The 24,599-nt window shown below is 34.7% G+C and overlaps 1 protein-coding gene across 2 annotated transcripts; it reads right to left on the bottom strand.

Annotated features, from left to right (window-relative positions):
• Window positions 1-1,002: 1,002 nt before the first annotated feature.
• LOC114319254 (uncharacterized) lies at window positions 1,003-23,566 on the bottom strand. Of its 2 annotated transcripts, XM_028266262.2 has the most exons (7): window positions 23,162-23,566; window positions 18,130-18,194; window positions 13,886-13,926; window positions 12,417-13,741; window positions 10,790-10,879; window positions 10,607-10,668; window positions 1,003-1,310 (listed from the first exon to the last, which is right to left on the bottom strand). In XM_028266262.2, exons 1-7 carry the CDS (start codon window positions 23,414-23,416, stop codon window positions 1,205-1,207), a joined length of 1,944 nt encoding a protein of 647 aa, XP_028122063.2. In that variant the 5' UTR covers window positions 23,417-23,566; the 3' UTR covers window positions 1,003-1,204. The 2 variants fall into 2 exon arrangements, with proteins under 2 accessions (XP_028122063.2, XP_028122065.2); XM_028266264.2 differs by lacking the exons at window positions 1,003-1,310; window positions 10,607-10,668; window positions 10,790-10,879 and adding an exon at window positions 12,053-12,262 and having other exon boundaries at window positions 23,162-23,564.
• Window positions 23,567-24,599: the final 1,033 nt, after the last annotated feature.

The raw sequence follows: 24,599 nt of genomic DNA, 5'->3' as shown, positions 1-24,599 counted from the left end.
TGTAATCCGAATCCGCCCATAAAATATGAGATTTAGACGCAAGAATTGTGGATTGAATAAGCCCAACTCATCCCATTGATAACCCCTACGTGCATTGATAAAACCAAACCAAATTATTTTTAATTAAATTGGACTGATTCGCGATTTTCAACCTTTTTTTTGCTCAACCCTTTTCTTGGCCAGTGTTTTTGTTTGTTTTTATTTCCCCTTTTTCCATGTTCTCACAAACAAAACAATACAAATTTTGAGCACACCATTTTCACTTTGTTTTCACTTTTTGTGCCAAAAAATAAAAAAATTAAGTGTTTACAAAGTACGCTGTTTTTTAAAAAATGTTGCAAAAACAAAAAATGTTCCAAAAACAAATTTCTAAAGTAGTTCGCTTCACATAATTTGTATTTTCTGAAAAATAAGAACAGAACAAAACAGTCCCAAGCACCCTGCTTGGTTTGCCAAGGATTGGAATTTTTAAAAACTCAAAACTTAAGGCCTGTTTGGTAGCATTTATATTTACTATTCTGTTTATATATATAGAATTTTTAAAAATTGCAAACAAAAACTCATTTGATTTCTATTTTCGTTTTCAAAAGGTTATAAACAGTTTACAGTAAACTGTAAATGTTGCCAAAAACCTTATTAATTTCATTTTATCCCCCAGCAATCAAATACAGCATTGATATGAAATTAGCAGTTACCACTAGCTGCCAACATCCACATTGGGATGGTTAAAAATTGTGTTAATGTGTTTGTTAAGGTGATAAAAGTGAAATCCAATTTTGTGTCTAGCATTTGTTAATTTAGGAAGTGGATGAATGATTCAATGGTGATTAGCTAAAATGTGAGGTGAATTAATGCGCATGTGTTAATTTAGGAAGAAGTGAATTGAGTATTGCAAATTGAAGCAAATGGTAGGTACAAACTAAAACTACCAACCCAACCCAATCCATCCATTCCATTTGCTTGCCAATGAGACAGAATTGAAGTGATAGGCAAAGTTGAAGATTTTAAGTTCAAAATTCTGAATAATTAAGATAAAAGTATCATACTACATGTAAATCTTAATAATCAACTCAAAATTTGGTTTATGGAACACTAATGCAAGAATTGCAGCATCAATGACCCACAAGAATCGATGAAATAGTTTAGAATCATAAGAAAACCACAAACCAAGGGCAAGAACTTTTCACTCACAATCAGAAGCCTCTCAATCATCATCAGAATAATTGAACTTTATTGAGTGGGCTTGTAGATCAATCTGCCCTCCTCTATAACTACCACGCTTCTTCTTTGTTTTTTCATGACGAAAATCCCTGAAACAAGAGAAAGATTATAAGCTCCAACTATCATATACCAAAGAAAATCTGTGATAACTAGAAAGTTTAGCATCAGCTCAATGTAACAGAGAAAAGCTGCTCTATTCCTTCTTTTTAAATAATTCTACCAATACTAAAGCTGTCAACAATCGAAGTCCAAGAAACACATGAATAATTTTCTTCAATGTTTCACCTATCCACCCAAAAATAATAAATAATAAATCTGCATCAATTCCCTTGATCTACTTCTGCATCACCCAAAACCAAAGACAATTATTCAAGCTGAAAACTACAGAAACCCACCAAATGTGTAATTCCCACTGTTAGATCACCAATAATCCTAAAAGCTTAAGTTGTTAGGAAATAAGTACAACAATGTATTATCAAGCTATTTGCGTGTATAGGGAATAAACCCACCCAAGCAATGGAAGCAAATAAAATAAAATGGTTACAAAAAAATAAGAACACAAAATTTACGTAATTTGACAAAATATATACGTCTACACGTGAGTGAAAAACAGTTCACTAACAGTAGAAAATTATAATCGTGAAACAAATAGTCCCTAGTATTTTCCCACACCCTCTTCTGGATATAGGTAACTTAACATTTCCACCGGGTACGGAGGCTTGATGTCCGGATCGAGTAAGGAGGAAAGAGTCCTTTTATCTAGCTCTTAAACGAGCGTGACTTCATATATAGTTTTCTTGGACAAGACTATTTCGGAAGCAATATCCTTGGAAGTGACTTTCTCGAGAACAACCATCTTTGGGAGCAATATCCTCAGAGGTGACTTCCTCGGGAACATCATCCTCGAGAGCAATATCCTCGGAGATGACTTCCTTGGGAGAAATATCCACGGAAATGACTTTCTCAGGAACATCCTCGAACAATGTGATACAATGACTTTCTTAGGAACATCCTCGAACAATGTGATACAATGACTTTCTCAGGAACATCCATCGGAAAATATGAATTCCTTTAGAAATGGAAAGGAGAGGCTAGAATTTGTTGATAATCAAACTAGACTCGTGGAGAGATGGAGAGAAATGGTGGTCATATGAAAGATTAAAACAAGCAATCTAGAGAGAGAAAGTGGTAGAGAGAGCAAGTATAGAGAGAAAAAGTGGTGTGTATGTCATAAATGGTAGAGCTATGGTAAGTGTATATAGCCATGGAAGCATAAAAGTGCTTGGAAGACTTTGTCCATTTGGATCCAACATGTGCAATCGTGATGAAACAAAAAAGTGGGTTTGTAATGGTGATGGAGCAACAAAGCAGGTTTGTCTATTTCCACCATTTGAAAAACCATAGGAAGCCATTTAAACACCAACTTGGGCATTTAGAAATCCATTTAGGTTTGGGAAAACACCAGTGCTCACCATTTCGAGGATTTGGAAATCCATTTGGGTTTGATGAATACCATTTCCAATCAATTGCACATCATTTTCGACATTTGAGAACCCATTTGGGTTTGGTAAAAGAGTAGCGAGTATTTGTGTGCCTTGAAACCCTTGAATAGCACCTATGAAAGTAGCTTGGGCTTGAGTTTTGTCATTACCATTGAAAAAACCTTCATGTTGATTAACTTCTTCCATTTTCGCCAGAGAATGCGTTGCAGATCTTGTTGCTTACCATTAACCAACCCACCTCCCCAGCAGAGTCACCAAAATGTATGAGAGGGTGCATGAACGTTACCGAAAAATTTGAATGTCGCCGGAAACTTTGAAGGCTAGCCAGAAAATTCGAATATCGCCGAAAAATTCAAATTCTTTAGAAATGATGAGAGAGACTTAGGCCTCGTTTGGCAAGTGGTGATTTTAGCCAAAAAGTCAAAAAGTCACTAAAAAAATCAAAAAGCCAGCATATACCAAAAAGTTAAAGATTCTATTTTCTCTCTACTTTTTGCAAATCTTTTCATAAAAAATTAAGAAGTCATCCCAAACATATTAGTTTTTTTTACAGTATATTTTAGCCAAAAAATTACTAAAAAAACATGTTCCCAAACGAGGCCTTAGGCCTCGTTTGGGATGCTACCTTTTTAGCTAATTAGCCAAAAAGTTACTAAATTAACCAATTAGCCAATTAGTCATACCAAAAAGTCAACAATTACGGCTTCTCTCTACTTTTTGCACAGCTTTTCGTAATCAGTCAAAAAGTCATCCCACCTTTTTAGCCAATTAGCCAAAAAGTTACTAAATTAACCAATTAGCCAATTAGTCATACCAAAAAGTCAACAATTACGGCTTCTCTCTACTTTTTGCACAGCTTTTCGTAATCAGTCAAAAAGTCATCCCAAACATACAAATTTTTTTTACCTACCTTTTTAGCCAATTAGCTAAAAAGTTACTAAATTAGCCTGTTCCCAAACGAGGCCTACGATTCTTCAATAGTTGCAACTAGGAACACCATAGGAAAGAAATAATGGAGATGAGAGATTGGGTAAAGAAGAAGGCAAAGTAGTTAGAGAAAGAATAATGGCAAGGTTCTCCTATAGATCTTCTACTTTTACTCTCAAGGAAATAATGGAGAATGAAGATTAGTTCTCTCCAAAAAATAATCTCTCAAAAATTTTCATCATTGTAAAGATATGGGTGAATACTATTTATAAGCACTTCATGTAGGATGGAGCCCATATGCAAGGCACATAGGAAATATTTTCTCTAACTACTTTGTCCGAGGAAGTGACCTTTTCGATGATGAGAAAAATCCGAAAGATGATATCAACCTCTCGGCGAACCATTGTTCTTAGCCACCACGCATCTCAAAGGGTCAGGGGTAGTTCATGAGAACACCCTGCTGCGAATATCGCTGAGTCTCATGGACCTCTTAGGTCGTGCCACCTCAACCGCCAAATGCTCGGATCTCTAGGTTTGCTCAAAACCCTTTTGAGTCCGAGCTCAAATAGGTCTCTAGGTTTGTGGATATAAACCCTTTCGAGATTAGAGCAATTCGGCCCATTCGATAATGATATCTCCAAGCCCAATAATTTTGGACTTTCTAACTGGGCTCCAATTGAGCTTAATCAATTAGATGGGCTCAAATTAACCCCTATTACACTAGGGACTTGAAAATAGAATACTGACATTTTGACAAACCAAAAACATTTAGGACATAACAAAAACCACATACAACCAATAGCATAACTTGACCCAAAAAGGACCCATAGACCCATATTAAGTCAATGCCCAAAATTATTAAAATAACCTTGGCTCTTAAAATATAAAAAAACATGAATAAAAGAGAAAAACAACAAACTAACTTCCAAAAAACATGAGTCAACTACCCTATACTCTTTCCTTTAAATCAAAAAGATTTCTTGACAATTTGCTTACAAGTCAATCTGATATGGTGCTATTTGAGAATGTTTTTCTGACTGAACCACTATTGGCAAGTGGGGGTGTTGGCCACCCACCACCAAACCATGGTAACTTGAAACCGCCAATTTGGTTGAAATTTTCAACAGTTTTACATTGGCAGGTTGGCAATTGAGTGATGGAGTTGTGGGGGGTGAGCTGGTATGGAGGATGTCGGTAGTGAAGGTTGACAAAGGGTAGATGTATGTGTGTGGGCATGCACATGCACACGAGAGAGAGAGAGAGAGAGAGAGAGAGAGAGAGAGAGAGAGAGAGAGAGAGTTGGTTGGTAGTGGCACCAAGAGGATGATCGGGGTAGTGGAGGTGCCTAAAGGATGATGGCGGTGAGCTTAATCAATGTTGTTGGTGGTGGCCAACAGCCATGGTAAAAGACAGTTGCTTAAGAAGCCAATATTGTTATCAAATTAGTGTTTTGACTTTTGCAAGAGATTTGGTGACAATGCATCTAAATTAGAGATATAGCAAGATAGTTTGGTTCATTTGCTGTTGAACATTTTTTATACCACTCCTCAACTAACTTGCACTGCCACTTCTCCCAATCTGCATGGATCGTAGCAAATTGGAACGGATCAGTCAGTTTGAGCGGGTATTTGGCACAACCCTAATCACAACCCTTTAAGAAACTGAAGGGAGTTACCTCAAAGCAAATTCAATAAAAGTGGTTGTAACACTTTGTACTCTTAAATCTATGGAATTGCAATTAACTTCCTTACTATTATTGTTGAAATCCTTTTTAATTGATATTAGAACATTGCTTGAGGTGTCATTGCAGTGGCTAAGTGAGATCTGATCAAAAAATATTGATTCGGATATTCATTCATTGTAGAGTCTTCACTCTCTTAACCTTTTCTCTCCCCACACTTCGAATTTTGACGATACTAGAACCATTGGGTAGCTTATTGTCGGGGCTTCATTTTAGACACTTGATTTGCCCAAAACAGAGTTCGGACGAGAGAGTTACGTCTGTTAGTTCACTCAAGCGAAACTTTGGTAACTCGAGCAGTCTTTAGGCCTTCACAGTTCTGAGTTTCTAAAACCTGAGATACTATAAGCCTCAATTCTTCCCTCGAGCACACATTTAGTTGCTCAAGCGATATACTTGTCAGTGACCTGAGTTACCATGTCTATGTGGTATTTTGTTAGATATGAAATTTGAGAAAAATGGGTGTTTTTGATGTATGTATATGGTATAAATAGGGCTTGCTCCTTTGTTTTAAATTTAGAGAATTAGTTCTCAAATTGACAAATGGAACTTAAATTTCAAAGTTCGGTACTAAATTTTGACAAGCCCTAATTTTCGTTCAAAAACCTAATTGTTGAGAAATTGGGGAAAGTGTAGTAATTTGGGAAAATTATTGAGAAATGGAAGAATTTGTTTGGAAATTGTAAAACTTCTTGGGAATTTTGAAATTATTGAATTTATTGAGAATTATGGGAATATTAAAAATGTTGGAAATTCTTGAGAATTATTAAATTGTTGGAATTATTGTTTAGTTATACTCTTGTATTGCCTCAGTGAAGTACTTTGATAGATATGACTGTTTTAGCAATCGGCAAAGAATTGCATGTTTGTTGTAGAATATTGAGAACCAGGAAAAATGAAACATTTTCAATTCATACATTGCATCAGCATTTCATGCTTATATCATGTGTATCATCGAGTTCTTTGAGATTTGTCTTTGGGACTTTTGGTAACAATTGGAAATTTGTTAAATTATTAAAAATAAATAATGTAGTTAACTCTGAAATGTGTAAAAAATGTTTGTAAATTAAATTAAGTTGGCTGAGGTCTTCAGTGAAAGTCTAGAAACTAACACGGAATCAAGTGTCCAATTGCCCTTCTAATTAATAACCAAAGAATATGGATTTTTTTATAATTCTAAATAGACTACTTGCAAACACATGTCTAGGAATTTCCCATGTATTATTTACGGTTTAATAATTGGTTTTGTTGGAATTGGTGAAAGTTGAAATATTTTAGAAAGTTACATCATTGCATTCATGAATAAAGAAAACCTTCTGGCATGAAATAACATCATTTGCATTCATGATCATATCCATGATAATCTCATATACTTTGGTAATATTATCTCTACTGGGCAATTTTGCTCATCCCTTCAAGCAAAAACATTTTCAGATACTGGTAAAATGCCTCCGCCTTGTTGAAGGTTAGGGAGATTTGTGGAGCACGAAGGCTCATTTTGTTGTTTAGATTGTATAGCTTTGGCTTATGTGTTGGGGTAAAGCCCACCTTTTTGTAACAACGTTTCAACCTTGAGATATGTACACCGATAGGGCATTCTTATTTACATAGTTTTGTAATTATATAGCATGCGATAGATTCAGGTTTAAGGGTTGTGAATGTGTAATGCATGTGATTACTTCTGTACATCTCATTTGATGAAATGAAGAATATGAATAGGAGATTTGTTTTGATTATGAATGTGTGTGTTAACCTATGAAGCATGGACACGTCAAATTTGATGCCGTGGCGGTGTCGAACACGGGGACACACCGGGGATATGTACAGGACACGCCAGTTGGCGTGTCCTTTTAATTTAATTACTTTTTTGCAGGGGACACGACGGAGACACGGCAGAGACACGCATGTCCACCAAATCTGGACACGCGTGTCCAAATCAAGACACAAACGGAAAAGAAGAAGAAGAGTAAAGAAGAAGAGAAAGGAAACCTGGTTGGCTTGTCCTTCGAATGGAAGAGAAGACGATGACCTTCAAACCAGTCGATTTCGATGACCTCCATCCAGTCACGTCTCTCACTCGATCACGTCTCTCGCCTTCTCTCTCTCTCTCTCTCTCTCTCTCTCTCTCTCGCCTTTTCGTCAGTCTTATCTTTTACATCTGTATAAGTGTATATATATATTCTTATAATATATATAACATATAATCCTTATAACATATATAAGATATAATACTTACAATATATATGTATTAATAAAAAAAACATATTTTTTATCTTATATATTTATACATATTAATAAAAAAAACACATATATAATATAAAATAAAATAATTAATAAGCACACATTATTTAAAAAATAAATAAAATAATTGATGTATTAAAAAAAATATATTTATAAAAAAAAAATTAAAAAATTTGCCGTATCTCCCGCCGTGTCTGTGTCCCCATTTTTTGAAAATTGCCGTATCACGTGTCCGTATCCGTGTCCGTGTCCGTGCTTCATAGGTGTTAACACTTGTGCTCTTTAAACCTTTGGAAAGTGTATTTAATTTCCATTTCTTTTGCCATTTGGATCTTTGGGTGTTGTATCATAGATTTGGTAGAGTAAAATTCAATCTACACTTGTTAGGGTTGTTCACTCACGTTTAGTTTTGTCGAAAAGTTCGTTAGGAACTGAGAAATCTAGCTCTAGGTGTCAACACTAGGTTTCTGGGGTCAACACCTGCTTCCTCTTCTTTTTTCTTCTCTTGTTCTTCTGCTTCTTGATGTTAACACCACCTCTTCTGGGTATCGGCACTGCGTGGCCTAAGTGTCGGTTGGGCACTACTGCTTTTTGGTGTTGACACATGGACTAGCTGGTGTCGACACCACGTTTGTTGATGCCTTGTTCACCTATGTTACAAGTTATCAACACTTGACAGCAGCACAAAATTTTCTACTACGTGGCTTGGTTTGGCATTACTTACAAAAGTCAAAAAATTACTAAAAAAGTCAAAAAGTCTATACTATTTGGGGGAAGCTAATAATTTTGCCCTTTGAATTCAACTACCCAAAAGTCAAAAAGTTAAAGAGTTAAAAGAGTCAAAAAGTCAACAAGGATAAAATAGTCATTTTGATTTTATTACAATATTTTATTACACATTTTTTCGTAAAAAATCAAAAAATTATTCCAAACATACATCTTTTTTCTCTCTACTTTTTTAGTCAAAAACTGCACTTATATAGCACATAGCTTGTTTAATAGGGTTGTTTGGGATGATCTTTGGGTTTTTGACTTATTCTTTGGTTGACTTTAGGGCAAATATTCTATTATTGACCTAATACAATAAATAGGACCCCCACTTACTCTTTTCTTCTCTCTCTCTCTCTCTCTCTCTCTCTTCTCTACTTCGTGGATCCTTATCTCTCTGTCTAAACTATAACCTTTTTCGCGTAAGATCTTCAGATCTAATCACTTAGAGTCGTCTTCTCATCTTGCTCCTTTGAGATGAAGTGTAGGGCTCATCGAGGACTTCATTCTAATCAGAACAAATCACCGTACCGTCAACTTTTGGATTTTCTTCCTATTCCTCTTTGATTTGAGGTAGAGATTTTCTTCCGTTTTAGCTTCGCTATGTATTAATTTGATGGCTTGAAGTCTTTAGGAAAACTATGTATTATTGCATTAAAAAGGGGGATCTCTCACTAGCTTTTCTTATTATCCAATTAACGTTCTTGGAGTTAACTTGTGACTTGGTTTTTGGAAGAAAATTGCGCTTTGAGGGAAAACCCAAATTTTTTTCATGAGACCTAAGGAGAGTAGAAGTTATTGAAAAGAGGATTTGGTTGGAAATATTTATGAAACCTTTGGAAATGATGAGTATTGATTACTCTTTTTGAAATGTTGAATTTGTTGGGAAAATTATATTAATTTTTGGAAATTGAATTTAAAATGTTAAGATTCGTGAGACTCTTGAGGAGTGTTGAATATTGATTGTTGAGATTTTGGGAAATCATGGAGATTTCGGATTTTAATATTATGTTGGATTATATCATAGTTGTTACACTTTAATCTTCAAATTAGAGATAACTGTTTTGGCTATCGGTGGAGGATAGCATTGCTGTGTGATAGAAATTGCATGTGATTTAGGAAATGGATCTATTGTATCATGGAAATGATTTCTTTTTGAGAAAGTGGTAATAAAATAGTGAATCCGTGTAGGGGGTGTGGTTGTGGGCAATTAATTTGGTTATAGGCCCATGGTGAAGATTTGAAAACCCGTGCGGTCAGGCACCAATTCCTTCTAGTTAGGAGCCGGTAAAGTGATATTTTTGTAGTGCTTTTATAGCCTACTTGTAGACACTAGCCCTGGGAATTTACAGCATTGTATTTACTGTCCTGTTTTTTAATTCAAAAGAAAGTGTTCGGAATGTGGTTTTGGAACTCTTGCATGGCATTGTTTCAAAAAGGAAAAAACTCATGTTTTGGTCATGGCATTCATATGCATTCAACATATGGCATTGTTAAACATCATACATGTCATTAAAATTAGCTCTACTGGGCTTTATGGTCACCCTACATGGAAACAACTTTCAGGTGTTGATAGTGTGCCTCCGCCAAGGTGAGAGCTTAGAGGATCTTGGAGCTAAATGCTCGTTTTGTTATTTTGTTTTCTGTACAGCCTTGGGCTATGGTGTATTAGGTTTATGTCCTATTTTTGTGGTAAGCGGGCAAGGCCTTGGAATTTGTAGCCTTTTAAGACATTAACTTGTACTAGGCTAAATATTGTTTCTTTTCGTTCACATGCTATGGATTCATGTTCGGGATTAATCAATGTTAAAAAGCATGTGGTGCTATTTGTAAGACTCAATGGATATTTGTGAATGGAATACAGTATTGGGAATGTTTCTTATATCGAATGATTGGGATTAATTAGGTTTTCCGCATGTTTAATGAGTATGATGTGTATTTCGGTATCTATATTTTTGGGGCGTTACAGTATGAGTATTGGATAACCATTGGCTTCCATGTTTATAAATTCAATGAGTTTCAAAATAAAGGATGAATGCGGATTTAGATAATATTAACCAGATCCATAGAAATTGGGGCATTACAGTGGTACATAAAACAAGAGGTAATCATAAGAGATAGAAGTCATTCAGTATTAAAACACAGCATAAACGATAAAGTCATTCAGTATTAATTTGTGAATGCATGACGAAGTTCAAAGACATACCTTCCTTTAACCTGCCCAAGAATTTCCTGTGCTTTGGCACCATATCCAACCTCCGCACCATCCTGCAGAAAGTTAAAAATGGAGATTAACTGCTAATAACATAGGACATGAAGAAAACTTCCAGAATGGCATTTCAAAGAATCAAAAAAAATAAATAAATAAATAACAAGGAAAAACAATCACCTTGGCCCAGTAAGAATTATTTTGAAGCCTCTCATCAGCAAATTCCACCTCATCAATTTTTACCCTTTGAAATGCATTCACTGTCTTTGGCTGTAAAAAACAGCATCCATCAAGACATTTCACAACAAATTTTCAAATTGTAGGAGGCAGTTAACAAGAATATTGGGGGCACATTTTCTAATCCTAAAAAATGAGACCATTACAAAGGAGTGGAGACACTGGATAAATGATGACACTAACAAAGATTGCATCATCAAAATTAAATACATGGGAAATTACAGGAAAGGTTAAACATTGGACTAAAGAATCCTAGGCTGACTTGAAAGCCAAGGACATTCAATTTGTGCCTACAATTTGCATTGTGGTGAATTTGGTTTCCAAAAGTTGTAGCTTAGTTTTAGAAAGAGCGGGAAAACAATGTTGTAGTGGAGTTTTAATCTTGATTTTTCTTTGCACCAAACTATTTAACTTCTGAATTTTCAAAATTAACTGACAATTTACTGACAACTAACTATCTATTAGTTTTTGGTGTTAATTTGAAGGCCATAGGGTAAGGCAAAAGATGAAGGTTCATTAAGGCTCAAGAGATAGCATTTTGGAAAATAGGGTGGTTCGGGGGTTGTGAACTTTAGCTTGTGAACAGTGCCTTGGCTGATTTTTATGGAAGAAAAAGAATTTATTGGGCTTCAACCATGCAATAATTAGAGTAAGTCCACAAACATGATCTCAAACCTCATAAACCAACTCCAATGAATAAAATAATCAAAGACTTTGCATAAGCTGCTCAAAATATCTTAATACTAATAGGACTAGGGCTAGTAAATAAGAATTTTGACCTTTTGGCTACCAGGACTATTTTAGGCTCAATGAGACCATATGTAATGACCCTAAAACATAACTGAGACTTGTAATGGTACTCAAAATCCATCACTTTCAGCCCATGCCAAGCAAATCTAGAAATTACCAAAAAATAATTAACTCTCGACACCCAACAAAAAATTGATAAATATGGCCAGGGACTAACTTATAATTTGAAAAAATAAACAAAGACAACCAATTACACTACCTTTACTGTCCTGTCCACTAGCACCTAACACACCAATCATTGATAGAAAAAAGCATCTCCTAAAATAAGTGCCACACCTGATTAAACAAACCAAAAGGGATTCTAGTGTGTGCAAATATATGTATCTATATTGTTACAAATTACAATATTCTACAAATTTTTGTTTAGCTGTATTTTAAGGAATAAAAGGACTTCACCTTTGAGATTGACTAATACAAGATCAAAGGAATATGAATCGAGGCACTGCTTGCAAACTTGACTCATGAATTAAGAAATGATCCATGCATGGGACAAAAGCCTCACGTCGTGAAGATTCTTGCACACATATAGATGGCTCGTGCTACAAGATTTGGCCTCCATGTTCATTTCTTTTAAATTATTAATTTGTTTCCTCTGTAATACCCTTACTGACCAGTGATCATATATTAGCGGCACAAGAAAATTTTCACATATTTCTTGATATAACTAAAAAAACAAGACTACCTCCATTTTATATCTTATCAGGCAATAAAATTATAGTTAACCAAAACAAAATAAAATAAGAAACCACAGCAAGCATACCTCTGCCGAACCATTATGTTGCTTTTTTCTGATTTTCTGAGCAGCAGATTTCTCTCCATCCTCCTCAAGGTTCCCATTTGCATGTGCCTCAATAGATGTGTTTTGGAACGCAATTTGAACAACATGACCATTTTCACCTTCTTTTTTTTTCTCAGCATGCTCATCATCACCTGTTATTGCATTCACTTTTGTAAGTTGTTCACAGCACTTTGTTTCTTCCAAACGTTCCGTTTTTCTGCGTTTTGACTCCTCGCTTACTAATTTCTCAACAAGCTGCCCCTCATTTTCAACAGAAACCAATCTTTTCCTTTTTTTGGAGCTCTTTTTTTCCTTGCCAGTTGCATCCTCAAAAGCCTGAACAGATTTCTTTCTTGACCCATTTTTTATTGGATCATCTTTGTTAGGCACTTCAGGAACCCCACCAGACAATGTTTCAGAAATTGAACCCTCTTTCTTTCTCTTCTTATCTTTAGATCCAACCTTTTTCTCCTCCAATGAAATGTTATGCATATCCTCCAAGGCAGAGTTACATTGCTCCATATTTTCAACGAGAGAATCCGTACTTTGTTTTTTCTTCTTCTTTTTATCTTTAGATTTACCTTTTGCCTCAGAATCAGTTTTATTGCTGCCTTTTGAAGATGTTAAATCTTTGGATTTATCTTCAGTGGCCATTGGCAACAAATCTGATTGTTCTTGTCCTACATTTCCACCAAGATTATTAGCAATCAAACGCTTCTTATCCCCCAAGGCACAATGCTCAACATTGTCACCACGAGAATCGGTAGTTGGCTTGTTTTTCTTCTTTTTATCTTTAGATTTAATTTCTGCTTCAGAATCAATTTTACCACCACCTAAGGAAGGTTTCAAATTTGTGCATGTCTCTTCATTTACCACTGGCAACGAATCTAATTGCATTTCCTCGACAATACCATCAAGTGATTCAGAAATTGACTTATTTTTCTTTTTCTTCTTATCCTTCTGTTTCTTAGTGGATTCATCTGTCTGCAGTTCACAGACTGTATCAGCAGTGGGCTTCTTCAATGACTGCACATCAACTTCTTCAGTTTGATGAAGAGAATTAGAAACTCTTTTTATTTTCTTCTCCTCTTTAAACTCTACATTTGAATCAGTGAGCAAGTCATTTGCTAGTATCTCCCTGGAGTTCTTAGTAGATTCAGAAAATTTATCATCAGTTCCAGATTGATTTGCTGCAGCATTGCTATCACTCTCATCGCTTTTCTTTTTCTTTTTCCTTCCAACAGTTTGCTCAAAGGCAGAACAGTGACCGTCTCCATCTTTTTTGGTAATGCAGTTAGTCAGCAATTCTGTAATTTCACAGAAGTAGTATTAGATCTAATATTCAAATGAACTAAAAACTGCATGCATTTTAAAAGAACGGGTGGTGTGAGTGAGATAGACACACAGAAGAAATTTTACAAATTGAACAAAGTTCCATTAGCATAGTATACCTTGCTCCTTGTAGGGGTCACATTTTGTTCCAGCACGAGTACTGCACAGCACAGAAGCTCAAGTAGCATGAGAATGAAAATTGAGATTCAAAGTTTCAATTAACAAAAGCAAACAAAAAATTGAAGAGCAACAAAATGAAGAGTTTTTTCAAGCACCAGATCAAAGTGAACAAAGTGTCAATCGAAGAGATCTCCATCAATATCATTCAACAGTGTTGCACCCACGATATGCAAGGATCCTCCCAACTCTAATCTATATTTTTCATGGAGATACCAAATGATTTAGGAGTAACTACAGCACTATAATAGAGGAAACCAATAGGCACTTGTTTTAGGATAAATCCATGGAATAGAATGCCTATTCCTTAGCTTGGAGGAAGGAATAGTTATTCCACTAACATAAGGTGTACCAAACGAGGAAAATGAAATATAGAGTTGGAATGGGCATTCCATTCCAACGCCTATTCCATCATACCAAATGTGCTCTAGTAGTATTATTAACTAAAGCAATGCAAAATGGAGTAATAGTTATTCATCCATTTACATGGCAGACATAAAACAAACAACCTACCAAGTATCCCCAACTTATAAATGGCTATCATGTTCAAAATGCCCAGAACATGCATGTTAAGCCAATGGTTAAATTTATATTTCTTGTCACATACAAGTATAACAATGAGAGACAAAGTTGTGAATACCGTACCGGTCAACCTACCATCTTTGTTATTGGTATGGTATGTATCGGTGCATTTCGGAGTACTGTTTCAGATTTATCATTATACATATTTATATGTATTCATATATGTAATAGTTAATAAATTTACTCGTTTATATTTTCTCTAAGAAACTCAAATAGTAAGGAGGAGTATCTAAATTTCCTTATATACATACAGTGAACAACTGTAGTACAAGGAAAAAATTTTAAAATAAAATACAACAAATATGGGAAACACTATACTTTATAGTGGTAGCCTGGATAGACTACAGTTGATGGACAATAATTCTTTTTTTTTTTTCATTTTGACAGTATTGTCAAAACATCAAGTCAGGTGCAATCATCATAGCCCATATCACACAGCTGGTAGCCCCTAGCTTCACCTAGGAGTTGGTGATTAGACAATGTCAATCGGTCTGGAACTGACCAGAAATAGCTTGTTTGGTTTTGTTTTTCATGATTCACTGATGAAGATCATGGAAAGAAGAAAAAGAGTAAATCTGGAATTTCACATGAAGCACATTTAAGACATCAAGAATGAAAGATTTGGAATAAATTTGAATCTTCATGTCATTATAGTAGGTTTTAGTAATTATGGGTATAACGGTAATTCCAATAATTGTTGGACATGGGTTGTAGGGGTCACCTATGGGTTTTATTTTGGGTCAAGTTATTAAATGGGTTATTAAATATGAGTTTTATTATGTCTAAAATAATCTTAGTGGTCAAAAGTCCAAGTTTCCCATTTTGATTTTAAAGTAGAATTAGAAGTTATTAAAGTTTCCTATTATGATTAAAGTAGAATTTGAAGTCATAGTTGGTCTAGAATATTAGTAGTTGCTAAATATTTTTAGTTTCTAAATTTGAGAAATAGTTCTTATAGAATTAGGAGTCTTTAGCCTATAAATATGTGTGTAATCTCAATGATTCAATAGCAGAATTAATATTATGAAAATTGAGATTGTGTTTGTGTGATTGGTTTATCCCTTGTGAGGGCGAAACACTTCGCTTTCTTTCTCTTTTCTTCTTCTTCTTCTATCCAGCAAGGCTACTGTTCACGTCACTGTTCACAGTGTTTAGAACAACCACCCAACTGCCCTTAAACATTTGTGTTTTATTCCCAAAACCCTACCCTTTTATTCCCAAAACTCTTATTCTTTTAAATATTTCTGCAGTCACAAAATCCCACCAAATCCAGCCCTACAAGTCTATTGTTGCTGCTGTCAATATACTTAAACCGGGCTTACTACTTGTAGGAAAGTAATCCCTACTCGTCCTACATCAGTTTGGCATCAGAGCTTCAAGATCCTACTTTTAGTCTCCACCGTTTTTAGTTTTTTTTTTTTTTTTGACAAAGTTGTTTTATTGAGTATGATGGTGACAAACACTGAATTGAATTCCAAGTTCGAAGCCCCCTCAAAAGATTATAAGGCTACTAAGGAAGATGCTGCGATGTTAAAAGAGGATTTTGCGATAATTAAGGAGGACGTTGCAACAATAAAGAGTGATATGCGTACTATCAAAACAACTTTAAATGGATTGAAAGCTTCCATGGAGATGTTATTGGCTGCTGTTTTAGAGAAGACTAATATCCAAGAACAAGAGGATGATAGTGTTAAAGATTTTGAAGAAACTATGAAAGAATAAGATGAACATGCTGCTAATATTGAGGATATTGAAGACAAGAAGGCAAAAATTAATTTGCTTACTGAAGAAAGCATGAAAGATCATCATGATCAATGTTCTAAAGCTAAGGAAGCCAGAGAGAACAATGAGAATGCAACTGAACTTTCTACTCTTCACAAGAAAAATGAAGTTCACATTGAATTTATTATTCCTGACAAATTCGATGACAAATTCGATGTGGTTAATGGAGTGATGACAACATTGAACTTTTTGATTTTCTCATCGTTCGTTCCAAAAAATCAAGTTGAATGGTCGCAAGTGCAAGATTTCATAATCCTTACACTTCAACATTATAAAACTTGAGGTCGAGTTTTTTCAAATGGAGGGGAGAATGATGAAAATCATGGAAAGAAGAAAAAGAGCAAATCTGGAATTTCACATGAAGCACATTTAAGACATTAAGAATTAAAGATTTGGAATAAATTTGAATCTTCATGTCATTATAGTAGGTTTTAGTAATTATGGGTATAATGGTAATTCCAATAATTGTTAGACATGGGTTGTAGGGGTCACCCATGGGTTTTATTTTGGGTCAAGTTATTAAATGGGTTATTAAATATGAGTTTTATTATGTCTAAAATAATCTTAGTAGTCAAAAGTCCAAGTTTCCCATTTTGATATTGAAGTAGAATTAGAAGTCATTAAAGTTTCCTATTATGATTAAAGTAGAATTTGAAGTCATAGTTGGTCTAGAATATTAGTAGTTGCTAAATATTTTTAGTTTCTAAATTTGAGAAATAGTCCTTATAGAATTAGTTTAGCCTATAAATATATGTGTAATCTCAATGATTCAATAGCAGAGTTAATATTATGAAAATTTGAGATTGTGCTTGTGTGATTAGTCTATTCCTTGTGAGGGTGAAGCACTTCTCTTTCTTTCTTCTTCTTCTTCTTCTTCTTCTTCTTCTATCCAGCAAGGTTACTGTTCACGTCAACTGCCCAACTGCCCCTAAACACTTGTGTTTCATTCCCAAAACCCTACCCTTTTACAAACCTTTAAACTCTTATTCTTTTAAATATTTTTGCAGTCACAAAATCCCACCAAATCCAACCCTATAAGTCTATTGTTGCTACTGCCAATATACTTAAACCGGGCTCACTACTTGTAGGAAAGTAATCCCTACTTGTCCTACATCATTCACGTTTCAGAAAATTGAAAATTTTTGTTTTCGGTGCTTTTTGTTTTAACTAAATTTGTTTAATATTCTAAGCAATTTTTTTAATTTTTAGATACACCTAATATAAATACACTTGAAAAGTATAATATTTGTGCAAAAAATCTTTAGAAAATTCACTAAATACAAAAAAAAAAAAAAAAACGAAAATTCAGTACATTTTTCGTATTCTTGTGTATTTATTGATTTTTTAAAAATATTTTACTTTTTAGATACATCTAAGTAAGGTACATCTAAAAATATAAAAAAATTGCTTAAAATTTTTAAAATATTCACTAAACACGAAAAACAAAATACTCAGTTTCCAAAAAAATTCAATCTAGGAAATTGAAACCAAACATAACATCCAAATTTTTCCAGTAAAACCAAAATTATTTGGAACTGACCAGAAAAAAAGGACGAAATAAAATTACATCCTAAGAGTACCGTGATTTGATTGGGTACTGAATGTCCCGGGCCATACAGAACGGTATAACAACTATGATGAGAAAGATCTCAAAGGCATACTGGGAGTGTATATGTGCATAAAAAGTTGCAACTTGGACTAGAATTCTAAAGAATGCACAACCCTATCAACATATCAGGGCAGGCTCCATGAATCATGGAGATGTGATGACGAATTATGTTTATTATTAATAAATTCAAGAATAAAGTACTTCTTGTCCTACCATGTCTCCAAATAGTTGCCATAGATATCTTCCAAATTTAGTGAACAAGTCTTCCAGCTGTCATTCTGCAGAAAAAGAACAGGATCATTTGCATGACAGACAAGTTAAACTACAAAGAAACAGCATAGCATAACGAATCAGAGATCATAACGTGTTGCTGACAGAAACTGTATACCACAGATATGCATATCATGTATTATTGCTTGATGTTACTAACCTTCTTAGGTATATACTGACTTTTTTTAAAACTATTTATTAAGTCTACCCAAGTATCTTTAAAACTAGCCTTTATGGAAAAACAGGTATACATGCATGCTCAATGGTCAGAAATTTTCATGAGCGCCTAACAGATTCAACATGCAACCAGAAAGTGAAGTTCGAACAGATTAAAAGTCAACTAGATAAGCCTTTATTTTCCAAAACACCCAAGCGTAAAAATCAATAGCAAATTGAATACAAACCTATTTACCCAAAAACAAAACAATGGATATTGACTTTAAGTTCAAAAGAACTCTAATTACTTTGACAGAAGAAATGTGGGGGCAGGACACTGTAGAGAGAAATTTATAAAATGTGAGGATGGATATCATGTAGTGTCGCAGGCTTGCAGCATCAGTCATATATGGATCTCTATTTAAGTCCTATATCTCACCAATGAAGAAAACCAAAATGAAAATGTCAATAAACTAGTATTTTTATTGTGTTGTGTATTATTTGGCTCTAGCCAAACCAAATGTACACAAAAGTGTCATATACTTTGCTTATTTACCTACCACATTCAAACTATAAATCTACTTCCAAGTAATCAATAACTGAAACTACAATAGAAATCAGTTTTTCTAACCAAATTTGCTCAAGTGAGTATCAATCAAAACGTGAATAAAAGTTAACATACGCAAGGTACTTCTTGTTTTAGAAACCTTGGTTTGTACAAACCTTAAGACTTCTCTCCAATAGATAAAAGAATGGAAAGACAAACCAAATTCAAACCTTCACTTAAGTAAAACAGTGGAAAGACCAACCTAATTCAAACCTTCACTTAATTAAAACAGTGTAAACAAGCCTAGGCTAGCATGACTGGGTTATATAACACAGCATTAGAGAATTCGTTAGTACGTGCATAACCAAATCTGCATGAAAACCACAGATCAATGTTATTAAAGGCGGTAGGCACACTAAAGCGCCAAGGTTTCCTAGGGCCTAGGAGCAAGGCGAGGTGCGACTTCATTGAAGTGAGGGTCATCTTGACAATAAAACATAGATAGTTTAATATAAGCAAATAATTCAAGGTTCAACATAAGTAAAATGAAAAATTAAATATTTTAAAACATAAATACCAACACACTAATATTTTATCATGGACAAATAGTTCAAGGTTCACATAAAAACAAACATCCAACTCATAAATCATAAACAAGAAAAGCATAGAGAAGGAGATTGAGGTGAAGAAGAAGAAGAAGAAGAAGAAGAAGAAGAAGAACGGCAACTGTTAGTCTGGTCAAAGAGAAAGCTCTATCCAACCAAAGTCTATGTACAATAAAGCTAAAAAGTGGTTGGATGCAATATATGTTTAAGGGTTTTAATCCCCTTAAAATAATAAGATTAAGTGAACTCAAGAGTTGTTATTGTAATAGTCATCTGCCTTAAGCCTAAGCCTACAGCACACGCTTCATGCACCTTTATGGGTAATGTTTTACATCGCATAGCCTGAGATGTTTTGAGGCGCACTGATTGCGCCTTGATGAGCCTTGGGCCTAGACGCACCTTTTAATAACACCATTGCAGATAAAAAAATCTCCCTTAAAACCTACACGCTAGTGTTAAGAGCCTTACAAGTTACAACTAACAGTGCCCCTAAAAAGCACCAGTATTTGTTGAGTCTTTAATTGTCCACGAGTGTCCAATGCTTATGCAATTCCTTATAACTTTATAACTCTTTGGCCTTGTTTGTTTGGTGAGATTCACTCATGGATAAAGACTCCATGTCCAACATATCAATTAATTTGTTGTTTGATTGAAAAAGTTAAGGCCGCACTAATAGTCCAACTGAACTATAGTCCCTCATATCTAGAATTATTGTGTCATAGGGTGGACAAACCCTCCTCATCTTCCGGACAAGCTCATAGTTCGTCCCTCACCCATTCTTGAGGGGGCCTGATGAGATTATCAAGCAAGAGCTACAGAACACATGAAGATTTGTTATAGTTGATTACAAATAATAGTGCCCCTGAAAAGCTTCGATGATTGTTGAGTCATTAATTGTCCACGATTGTCTGATGCTTATGCAATTCCTTGTGACTCTTTTGACTCTTTAGCCTTGTTTGTTTCGTGAGATTCACTCAAGGGATAAGACTCTATGTCCAACATATCAATTAATCAGTTGTTTAATTGAATAAGTGAACGCCGAACTAATAGTCCAATCAGACAATTAGTCCCTCATATGTGAGATTATTGTGTCCTAGGGTGGATAGACCCTCCTTATCTTAAGGACAAGCTCATGGTTCGTCCCTAACCCATTTTCTTGAGAGGGCCTGATGAGATTATCAAGCAAGAAACCCTGGGTGCAGCTTGTGGCCTGCTTGTGTGCTTACTCTAGGTCTCAGTTTCAACTCCCACTAGATACTATCAACTCCTTGGGGCCACGCCCATGAGATCTGCCCAGGATTTTCCCGATCCACGTGGAGGGAACACTTGAGTCCCGGGATTAGTTGAGGTGTGCGTAAGCTAGCCCGAACACCCAGTCATAAATAAAAAACAAAAATTATCAAGCAAGAGTTACAAAACACATGATGACTTGTTGTAGTTGAGCATATCTTGTATTGGTGCAAGTGGTTGTAACTGATTAGTTCAGCTGTTAGATATTCTTTAGTTAGATTAGATATAGTATAGACCCTGGGTGGACAGATCCCCCCTCTATATTAGCTGGTAACAAGACAATTTTGGCCCCATGTATTTAATATCTTTTCCTTTCATTTTTTTTTCACAGAACCTTTTTCACACAGAATGTTGTGTTTATGCAATACATTTGCTTTTGATATGTGTACTATTTTAAATTGGTGGGGGTCACTACTAGATTAGCCCAAGCATAATATTGTTGAGTTCAAAAAAATTCACATTTGGTGCATCCATGGTATTGGGAAACTTTGGATTTCTGTTTCACATTTAGTTTAGAATTACACTTGCAAGTTTTATTGATGTTCTTTTTATTGTTATGTATTGCACTTAAGAAAATAAAATAAAATGTACAAGTCCCAACCAAAAAATAAAATAAATTTATTTAGTTTTTATCGATGTTCTATTTATTTAATTATTTACAAGTCCTAGCCAAAAAATAAAATAAAATAAAATTTATAAGTCATATTTAACATTGCTATTAGGCCTCGTTTGGAAACAGGCTAATTTAGTAATTTTTTGGCTATTTGGCTAAAATATGAGCAAAAAAAAAACTAGTATGTTTGGGATAACTTTTTAATTTTTTACGAAAAGATGTGCAAAAAATAGACAGAAGAGAGAATCTTTGACTTTTTAGTATGGGTTGTTAGCTTTTTGATTTTTTTTAGTGACTTTTTGATTAAAAAAGTCACTTGCCAAACGAGGCCTTAGTAAACAATTTGAAAGGACAAAATGGTCTTTTAAGTAGTTATCCTCCTTCGTAATTTCTCAACCAAACATGGGATTCGCTAGGATAGTCATTTCCAAACATATACAATCTCATGACAAAACAAACATAAGACACATAAATAGTCAAGGACTATTTATTCCAAGACTAACAGTCCGTTGGATTGTAATCCCCTCTTATCCAGTCTATCCAAACAAATAGGGCCATTCACAATAATTGCGGATGGAACAGTATATCATCAAATAGGGCCATTCACAATAATTGCAATCCCCCTTATCATTAAATCTGGTTATCTAGTATAAAAGAGCAATAGACTTCCATGTCACAATAATTGCAAATGGAACCTGTTTTCAATTTGAAGAGAAATAAAGGGACATTCCTTTAACTACAATATAGTTTATCATTATGGTCAATCAATAATGTTGTATATATTGTTGATGACTTTCAGGATTCAAGACCTTCATCACTGAGGTACAAACTTGTTTACATCATTTTCTCAACTTTTGTTTCTCATTATTTAATTAAACCTACAGTAACATCAATTTCTTAAATGGGGCACACCAATTACAGGGTCCCAGGCAGCAGATTAGAAGTTAATGAAGCAATTAAGAAAAATATTTTGGTCATTGACAAAATCAATATGTAAAATACATTTGAGAAAACAGTGTAATTTGCAATTCTGATAAAAACAAAACCCTAATTTCTTATAATCTCTGCTTGGATATCACCTAAAAAAAAATTAATTTTCTTTCCTTTTCCACAATGTTTCCAAGATTTTAAAGCCTCTGTTTTGATGGGGAATTCAGCTAGGGAAGGAAAATAAAATCCAAACGAAACTATTGCCAGGTTACTATTGGAAAGATGAAACAGGGAAAGATTCTTATTTTTTGTGCCAAATTTAATTATTTTCTCCTTTCCTATTCCTTTTATCCCATCATTTCCAAAAACCTAAGAAAGTGTTGGTGCAAGGTGTTCCATGCAAATGCAACCTAAGACAATCAACCTCATTTTGGAATAACTTGGACCCAACCCAATATTTTAATCTTTCTCAGCTCAAACAAATTTAAAACAAAAATGCTTGGGACCCCAAAGTTGGGGACCCCCATGGCCCCAACATCATGTGGACCAATCATTTTTTTTTTTCTTTTCCTTCCTGGACCAATTTGAGTGTGGGTTGTGGGGTTGTGTTTTTTGAGGTGTGTAACATTGTTGAATTTAAAATAGAGACAAAATAAAGTAAAATCAATAGTAGCTGGGCACTTGGATACTAATGTACATATTGTGTATATATATATATACACACTAGAACTAAATAGTATACTGACAACAACAAAATTGCCAACCAATCAGCAAATATCGAAACGTATATACATGTATATATAGAAAGAGATTTAGAAAGAGCGAGAGACAGACCTCGATTTGAGCTTCCGAGAGTAAACGCTTGAGGGCTCTGGAGAAGCTATTGTGTTCAAGGTACTGAAGAACGGAATGGAGAAGAAGGGCCTTCTGGTCGGGATTTAGGGTTAGGGTTTTGCTGTTGCAGGGCTTCATCATCGTCGTCGTTGCCTTCGCCTTTTGCTCTGCAAGCAATACCTGCCGAGGCTTGAAAGCTAAAAGGGTTTGGTTAGGGCTTGTGTGCGAGTTTCCACAGTGTTTCTCTTCCAGCATATATATGACAACTGAGAAGAACCTTTTCTAGTATTTGTTTTGCTTCAGGCCAAAGTGTCAGTGGTTTTAAAGCGTAGGTTTAGAAATTAGGGTTTGTATGAATGCCCAAATACACAACCAAAAAAAATATAAATAAATAAAATTTTATATAACAAGGAAGCTCTGTTTTTTAGCCTAATAGGCCTTTTGTCCCTTTGTCCCTTTATCAAAATATTAATCATTTGATTAATTCAATCTAAGGGTTAAAATTGCCTTACTCTTATTAATTCTATTTAGACATTTCAATGATTGACATCAATTACTATCAAAATCTAATGGTCTAAAATGTAATCAACTTACATTTTGAACACACACCAGCTCGCTCTCTCTTATACTTCCCTCATCTCTTTTTTATTTCAAATTTTAAACTCTCTCTCTCTCGGAACCCATTCCTATGCTCATCTTCAATTTCCTATCGGATCCCAACCCTTCTGGAGACCTAACCCCGAACCCCTTATTACTCTCTTCACCTTCTCTTTTCCTCCCTCCCTCTCTCCGCCATCCCAATCTTCATCAACAGTGGTAGCCCTAGAACCCCCTTGAATGGAGCCACTGCAAAAGGGAAACAAGGGTGTTTCTGAATTGGGGATGAGATTGATATCTGTACAAGGGTGTTCAACAAAGGAAGAATCTGGTCGAAATACTATTTAGGTGAGTAATCCCATTTTATTTGAGTATTTATATTTGAGCAAACAAAGGGGAAAATGGAAACTTGGGCTTTAATTTTTCTTGAGTATTTATATTTCCATCTTTAACCCATCATGGATGGAGGTGTCTTCATTTGGGTCCACCAAGTATATTTCCAGCAAGTTTGTTACTCTAATTTTTTTTGGATATCTTTTGTTTCAATAATGTTTCATTAATCTTGTAACGCCCCGATTTTACACTATTGGTTGTAGGTAAGGGAGAGTCACTGTTGAGTCCTATGGTCAATTTTGACAGATCCTAACAAGTATTGACACAAGGTCTCATAAGCAATGATAAGGTGCATACCTCTGATTATATTGAATATAAATACATAACAACCACAAATATCTTTAAATGCAAAAGCTTGTTCCATTACATTACATCCCAAAAAGAAAATTTAAATCTTCGTACGAGTCTTACAAAAATATTAAAAGAGAAACTTTTAACTTTACTAAGA

Source organism: Camellia sinensis, chromosome 13 (genome assembly GCF_055761805.1).
Source record: "Camellia sinensis isolate YWXY chromosome 13, ASM5576180v1, whole genome shotgun sequence".
Lineage (NCBI taxonomy): Eukaryota > Viridiplantae > Streptophyta > Magnoliopsida > Ericales > Theaceae > Camellia > Camellia sinensis.
Note: the sequence above shows the minus strand (reverse complement) of the source record. Positions and strands in the feature narration are given on the sequence as shown.